The 8,715-nt window shown below is 32.7% G+C and overlaps 1 protein-coding gene across 1 annotated transcript; it reads left to right on the top strand.

Annotated features, from left to right (window-relative positions):
* Positions 1 to 6,273: 6,273 nt before the first annotated feature.
* LOC147803373 (uncharacterized) lies at positions 6,274 to 8,392 on the top strand. The gene has a single exon (XM_087151020.1). The coding sequence runs from the start codon at positions 6,402 to 6,404 to the stop codon at positions 7,665 to 7,667; it is 1,266 nt and encodes a 421-aa protein (XP_087007146.1). The 5' UTR covers positions 6,274 to 6,401; the 3' UTR covers positions 7,668 to 8,392.
* Positions 8,393 to 8,715: the final 323 nt, after the last annotated feature.

Below are 8,715 nucleotides of genomic sequence, written 5' to 3'. Positions count from 1 at the left end.
TAATTGGTGCACCGGAGTACCTGGCCAAAAAGGCCACCTCCGTAAATTATATGAATACAAACTGAATCAAAGGCCATTGATATTAAAATTATTTGAGTTAGTCAACTTAATGTTAGTAGTTAAATAAAATTAAGGAAAAGAAAATAGAACAGGGATAACACAGACAGGTAATGACATATACAGTGGTGGCCAAAAGTGTGGACACTTTTTGAAAGTTTCATGTTTTTCAACTTTGTGTGCTTGTAGAATATATTAATTTACACTTAAATACGAACGTTTATATATCAAATTGAAGGTAATTTAATGTAGAATTTAATAATAAATACAGTATTACAATATCTGTATTACAAAAAAGGTTATGCAACAAATAGTCAGATCTATCTTAGATTTGCAATTTTTTAAAGTGATACTTACACAGTCAATACTTAGTAGGATAACCCTTATTTTTTAAGACAGCTTCACAGCGTCTTTTCATCAAGTGAACGAGTGTTTGGAGTTCATCTTTCGTATTCACATGGTGCCAAGAATCAATTATAGCTTCACTTAGTTGTCTTTTATTGGATGGACGTTTTTTTCGTACAAGAATTTTCAAATGTCGCCACAAATTTTCAATTGGATTGAGATCAGAGCTGTTTCCTGGCCATGGTAATATATCTATGCCTTTATTTTGAAAGCATGCTTTGCATACTTTGCTGTGTGGTATGGAGCTTATTCCTGCTGAAAAATAAATGGTGCGTTGTTGGGGAAGAGATCTCTGATGGAAGGTGTCAATTTTGGTTTCAGGACAGTTTCGATGTATTTTTTGTCTCTCAGGTTGCCAAATCAGACCGAAAAAAATGCACAAGTGCTACTACCGATAGAAAAATTAAATGGCTACGCCTTCAAGATAGAAAAATGTCATCAAATGCCATTAGATGTGCAATGAATGCAGCTGGTATTGCAGTAAGTTCAAGAACAATAAGAAGAAGGTTATCAGGATTTGGACTACAAGCTAGAATTCCAAGGAAAAAAACATATTTAAATCAAAAGCAACGCTAAAAACGAATTAAGTTGACAAAAGAACACATTAAATGGTCAGCAAATCAATGGAAGCAAGTAATCTGGAGTGATGAGAGTAAAATATCGCTCTTTGAAAGAAATGGTAGAAAATACGTGAGACGTAGAGTAGGTGAAGCGCTTCATCCTGATTGTATTGAAGCAACTACAAAAATTCCAACAAATGTCATGATTTGGGCATGTATGTCTGCAGATGGTGTGGGCCGAATTCAAGTGATTCTTGGCATCTTGAATGCCAAAAAATACATCGAAACTTCCTTGAAACCAAAATTGATACCTTCAATCAGGGATCTCTTCTCCAACAACGCACCATCTATTTTTCAGCAGGATTCAGCTCCATGCCACACAGCAAAAGTATGCAAAGCATGGTTTCAAAATAAAGGCATAGATATATTACCATGGCCAGGAAACAGCCCTGATCTCAATCCAATTGAAAATATGTGGCGACATTTGAAATTTCTTGTACGAAAAAAACGTCCATCCAATAAAAGACAACTTATTGAAGCTATAATTGATTCTTGGCACCATGTGATTACGAAAGATGAACTCCAAACACTCGTTCACTTGATGAAAAGACGCTGTGAAGCTGTCTTAAAAAATAAGGGTTATCCTACTAAGTATTGATTGTGTAAGTATCACTTTAAAAAAAGGCAAATCTAAGATAGATCTGACTATTTGTTGCATAACCTTTTTTGTAATACAGATATTGTAATACTGTATTTATTATAAAATTCTACATTAAATTACCTTCAATTTGATATATAAACGTTTGTATTTAAGTGAAAATTAATATATTCTACAAGCACACAAAGTTGAAAAACATGAAACTTTCAAAAAGTGTCCACACTTTTGGCCACCACTGTATATATAAAAATATATATATATATATAAACAAATAAAAATTAATTATTTATTATAAATCATTATTTATATATAATTATAGAAAAATAAGCAGTTAGTGATTAACATTGATAGTAGTTGTAAATTGAATCCGAATGAGCCGCAGTAATTCCGCGAAGTATTGGGCTAACCCAAGAAGGTGGAAGTTCTTATCTAAATTCAAGTGATGAATTATATTAGCCTACGAATTGTTTAGAAATAGTGGTGGATAAAAATCTGCTAAATTGAATTTATTAAACCACGAATCACAATTGATAAACTACCACTTGAAAATATTTATTCGCTGTCCGGAGCAAATCGGCATCTCTGTGTATATAAATAAAACTATTTTTGTGTGTTCTATATTACATTAGTTTCTTCAAACCATTTTAGTAACGATAATAATATAAAAAATTAAAAGCATTAAAAATTTACTCGAATTATGTGTTTCTAATATTCTTGGTTTCGCCGGTCACCGGTGACCCCCGTGGTACTACGAACAAACTCAGGGCCGGTCACCAGTGACCCCCATGGCATTCTACGTGTTAACGATTAAACAAGAAAAATCTTCCTTCCTCTAACTAAATATTTTAATACCAGTTTTTTATAGGTTATAACGTTCACTGTATCTTTATAAACTTTATTTATCAAGCCAGTATTCCCCCCCCCCAAAAAAAAAAAAAGTTTATTATTTAGGAAAAAAATTGGGATGCGCTGCTCTAAGCAAGTGTAAACTGCTTACAGTTCGAGTTTTTTCTTTTTTTTCCCATCTTCGTGTTTCAATTCGCTAAGGTGACCGAACGCATGAAAATTCATTCAAATGCGCATGAGCTTGACAAGATATTTGAGATTTGAGTAATTTCAAGATCGATAAGCGACATTAACTGATAGATAATAGGAGAATTGCGATGAGGAAATAGAATTGAATCGATAAGCAATAACCTATTACAATAGACATTTATCTCAGCGAAGTAGCTGTAGATTTTAAATTCTCTTTGATTTTTTTTTCTTTAGATAGTCCGTTCGATATTCGTTCGTAATAGCACCCACCTTTACCTGAAATTGGATTGAAAAATTCAACAAAAGTAAAACGAAGAAGAAAACACTTGATCAAGATAGATTCTTTCTTTCGTTTTCATGCGAAGGCAATTCATGAGCGAAAAAAAGATTATCTGGGTTATTTCTTTTATCAGATTAATAGTTATTAATAGTATCGCCCACTTTTTATTTGTTTGTAACGGTACCCACCTTTTCCGAACCTGAAATTTGACTAAAAAATTTAACAAAAGTAAAAACGAAAAAAAAAAGAAGGAAAAAAAAAGAAAACATATGATCAAGATAGACTTAATCTTTTCATGCGTCGGCGAACTTCATGAGAGAAATTATCTGGGTTATTTCTTCTCTTATCATGTTAAATAGTAACGCCCACTTTTTATTCGCTCGTAATGGTAATTCGCTCGAAAAATTCAAAGGAAGTAAAAAAAAAAATTTCTTCATCAAAAAAAACTTTTTCTTGTTTTCACCAGAAGGCGGACTTCATGAGCGAAAAGGAATATATGGGTGATTTCTTTTCTTATAATATTAATAGTAACGCCCATGTTGTGTTCGTTCGTAATGGTACCCTTCTTTTCCGAACCTGTAATTAAATCGAAAAATTCAACGAAGTTAAAATATAAATGGTCAAAAGTCAAAAAATGGTGAGCTTTAAAAAATTAATGGGTGGAGCTATACATCCAAGAACGACATTCAAATTTTTACATAGTGGTTTGAATAATCTGTGTTTTGGTTTTCACGGTTCTGACTGCTAATATTCTCACCTTACTTTAAGCAATATCAAACCACATGCTCTTGAAACCACAGCTGCAATAGAAGAATATACACAGCAGACACGGAATGAAATAACAAATACTTACTGCCCAGAAATAAAACAAACTGCTAACTACTACCGACTACCTCCAGGAATTAAAAACGTACTAAAACTACGAAATTGGTACAGGAAATGGTACCTAAGAATCTCTAATCCAGCATAACGAAATGAAATCTCTTAACAAACAGATCAAGAAAAGCAATTAAGAATTTAAAAAACAAATCTTTCGGGACAGCAAAAAACAAATTATCTAAGCAAAACAATTCTTCTTCAAATCTGACAATACAGTATGGAAAATGGCTAAAAGACTTAAAACTACTCCTCAAATAGAAGAACCAATTATTGCACTATCTGGCACAGTCTACACCAGGGGTCCCCAACACTATGCCCGCGGGCACCATGGCGGCCGTCGATCGGTCTAGGTGCGCCCGCTTTTTGTGTCCAACGATAAAATATTTCAATTTTCCATTTTCCTATTAAATGCTATGCAAATTTTATGCTATGTAAATACATACTGACGTTCGCTGGCTCAGTAAAGGCAAGTACTTGATAAATTTCTACATTTAATTGAAAAAATAAAAAATTATCTTGCAGCCAAAAATCAAGCATTTTTGGAGCTAAGAGATCCTCTTTGGCTAGCAGATTTGTCTTTCATGATGGAAAAACTGCTGCAATAAAGCTGGAGCTGCAGGGGACTTACGTTCATGAGAGCAGGAGTACAAATCCAGCCGGCCGAAGACCTACCGTGTAGTCAAATGGTGACTGGTGCCCGTCAAATCTGTCGGCTTACAAAGTTCTCCATGTTCCCTAGGGGTACTAAATTGGGGTTCTCTGGGGGTACTAAATTGGAGATTGATCGTTCTCTGGCTTAGGTCAAAATTAAGATCACGTTACAAACGAATGTGACGTATAGGTGTGTCAGAAACCGAATTCTTGGCCATAGATGGCGCCTCTGGAAGACAAGAGCAATTGCACCCCCTACGCCTTAAAGGGCGAACGGCAACACCAACAACAAAGATAACGCCCTCAGGCCAATAGCAGCACACTTCTTAAGCGCCGCCTCACATCATTACTACCAAAACAAATGAACAGATAACCTCACTATCTTCGACTGTTCAGCAGCTGAAAAAATAACAATTTTGGCGCTTTCCACATGTCCATATCTTATCTCCATACAATCATAACCAAGTAATATCTACGATATAGACAGCCTGAAAAAAAATTTGAGCAAGTTTGTTCCTACTATTTTAAGTTATTTTATTTTTTCGAATCAGGTGGTCGTACTTATGAGTTAGAAACTTCAAAGACAGCTAACCATAATGTTTGCAATAAACAAATAAAAAAAAGTTCTTCATGAATGGGATATAAGCTCCTGCGCGGCCTAGGCACCCAGTTTACCAATCATAGGATTAGGAATTCGTGTTACCATTATTCGCTATTAAAGACTATTATTATTATTATTATTAAATGTCTTATTATTACTTGAAAAACGTTGATAATGAATCCAATTTGTGTAACCATTATTGAACACAAATGTCTTATTATTACTTGAAAGACGTTAATATTGAATCCAATTTGTGTAACCATTGTTAAACATAAATGTCTTATTATTACTTGAAAAACGTTAATAATGAATCCAATTTGCGTAACCATTATTGAACACAAATGTCTTATTATTACTTGAAAAACGTTGATAATGAATCGAATTTGTGTAACCATTATTGAACACAAATGTCTTATTATTACTTGAAAAACGTTAATATTGAATCCAATTTGTGCAACCATTATTGAACACAAATGCCTTACTATTACTTGAAAAACGTTAATAATGAATCCAATTTGTGTAACCATTATTGAACACAAATGTCATCTTCCTTCTTAATACACGTTCATTACGGACAACGTAATTCATTAAAAAAATTTATAACATAGAAATAAAACAACTATATCGACAGACAGTGAGTGTTAATGAGTTTTCAAGTAGTTTGAAGTTTTATTATAAAACATATAATACTCCTCATGATTTTTTTAAGTAAAAATGTTTTTTAGTTTTAAGCCTTTTCTTGAATATTGTGCAAACATTTGAAAAAATAGTTCAGTAGAATATCGTATATTTATCATATTTTTGTATCGTACTGTTGATTGAACAACACGTTGATTGAATATCAACATGTGTTTGAACAGCTATTACAGTAAGTTTTTTTGTTGTTAAGATTAAAATCTTTCAGTCCTTAAAAAACATAATTTAAATATCGCCCTTAGACACCCAATTGCACCATATTTTCCGACCTACAATTTTATTAAATTTCTTAATCTATATTGTATTTTCAAACCGAATGATATACACATCTTATCTTTCTAATTTTCAAACAAAGAATGCATATTATAGTTTATTAAAAGGTCATTAAAATTTATCTCTTGTGAAACAATAGATAGCTTTATCATTTATTTTAAAACGACATTCTTTTTTTTTGAATCGACGCTAAGCGGTGACTGGGAGAAAACCAATTAATGATTCCTGTGAAGATATTAAAAAAACACGGAAAGCTTAGAAACAGAGTATCAAATCATTTTAATTGAAAAATTTAAATTTTTTAAGATGGAATTATATCATGGTACAGCGAAGTCCTATTTCAGCACATCGCATAATGGCGCCTTTTTTTTTCAGTGGAAAATCCAGGATTCTAATGGCTTACGACGAGGTATTCCTATTTCGAGTCCGGAATTTTATTATAAAGACAAGAGTTATCCTTGGTTCTTGAAACTTAATACTACGCACTTGAGTACCAATTATTTTCTCACATTAGATCTATACATCAATTCTAATGATGAAATTGGTTTCAAATATGCAATCACTGTGTCTCAAAACAATGGAATTTTTTATGCGAATACAGGTACTTTTTCGAAATTGGGACCTGTGAGTTTGGTACCAAGCATAAAACTACTACCAATTAGCTTCTACCCTATTGCAATTGACATCACTTGTTCCATTGAAGTAGCTGGACTAGAAGTTGAGAGTCATGCAAAGACGGTGACAAGCATATATCCCAGCCTCAAAAGTTCAGAATCCCAAAGCGATCAACAAAGCTCTTCCAAATCAACAAAGCTCTTCCGAAGCTTTCCAAAGCTATCCAAAGCACTTTCAAATCACATCCACAATAATTCTGTAAAAGCAGACCGGAAGGAACAAAGGGCCAACTCATACTCGAAGCAAAAGAAAAATTATGAATCCACAAGGAAAATTGCATATTCAGTCCCCCAGCTAACTCATTCCTCCCAACCGGAAAATACTCCTGACAACAGCCATGATCTTGAAACATTGAAGCAACTTTCGATCGACTTTAAAAGGATGCTTACCCAAGCCATGAATACTGATGTTACGATTCGAGTGGAAGATGTCACCATCAAAGCGCATAAAAATATATTATGTGCCAGATCACAAGTGTTTTGCAGCATGTTCGAACATTCCACTATAGAAGCGGCAAACAATGAGATTGAAGTGACGGATATCCGACCTTCTGTTATGAAAAAACTCATCAACTACTTGTACTGTGGTGATAAAGATCGCCTTCAATACGAAGAAACATGTGAGCTTTACTACGCAGCTGACAAGTATGAGATTTTGGGTCTCAGAGAAGCTTGTATGAAAGATCTCGTATGCCTACTTGATGTGAGCAACGCCTGTTCAATACTCAGTCTAGCATATTATCACAGTGATGATGCTTTCAAAGAGCTAATAATGAACTTTATTTCTAAGAATTTTAATTCTATTGTCAATACAGAGTCGTGGGTTGAATTAACAGATAAAAACACAAAACTAGCAGCTGTTTTAATGCGTTATTGTGCTGGAGCTTTGACAAAGTAGGTCTGTTTTTGGTTTAATTTTCTTCCGATATTGTGATTTGATTTCAACTTACTCTTATAGAAAACTTCAAACATGTATGTCATTATTATTAAGATAATTACATTTAATCAAAGTGTAACTGTGTGAAGTATATGAGACTATTAAATATCGTTATATAATTATTTGGGACCCTATTTGTTCTATACTTAAATTTAAAAGGCTTAAGACAATATGGTGATAACTTATAATTTTTCTTAAAATGTAATTTTTACATCGAACTTTTTCGTATTTCAAATTGCTAACTCTATTTAGGTGTTTTAAAATTTCCAGAATTTTTGATGGGTAAAAAAATAATAATAATAATAATAAACACCCACAATTTTCTTATTGCCTTTTTAGAAGTTGTGGTGTTTTTCTCCCACAATTCTCCCCTTAACAATATAAAAATGTGGCCCCTCTTCTCTTTATAAAAGAAACAACTGCTATTTCAAATGTAAAATAAAATTCTATCACGTTTTATCAGAGCTGTGTATTAAATAAATAATAATTTTTTGATTTACTTAATTATGAACTCTCATTGATTGTTTATTTTAAGTGTTGCCATTCAGGGAGTTTTAATATTCTGAGGCAAAGTATTTTTTTTTCTAGTTGTGTCTTTTGTATCTGTCTTTGTGTTCAGATAAATACTTACTGATTTTCTGGAATTTCCATTTGAATGTAAATAAAGGTCCTAACAGTTAAAACAATTTTTGATTACAATACTTACTTCCATTGTTATATAACTAAGTATGTTATTGTGTTCCTTGTTGGCGAAACTTCTGTTTTTGTATGGATATTCACTTTTTATATTGAAACTAAATCTATAATTTCGTATTAACCCTTTGATGGAGATGAAACACCAGTGTTCCTTACATCTAACGCTTTTTCGACCGCTCTAATTATTAGAAAAAATATATTTGCTATTTTTAATTTGTAAGAAACAGTCTAAAGTTACTCATAGAATCATCTGTCTGGATAAATATTTATACTAAAATATAAAATCCCAAAAAAGTAGTTAGAAAAAAAAATT

This window comes from Parasteatoda tepidariorum, chromosome 9, assembly GCF_982258835.1.
Source record: "Parasteatoda tepidariorum strain Cologne lab strain chromosome 9, Ptep-v5.0, whole genome shotgun sequence".
NCBI lineage: Eukaryota > Metazoa > Arthropoda > Arachnida > Araneae > Theridiidae > Parasteatoda > Parasteatoda tepidariorum.
The sequence above is the reverse complement of the archived record's forward strand: the minus strand, read 5'-3'. Positions and strand labels throughout refer to the sequence as shown.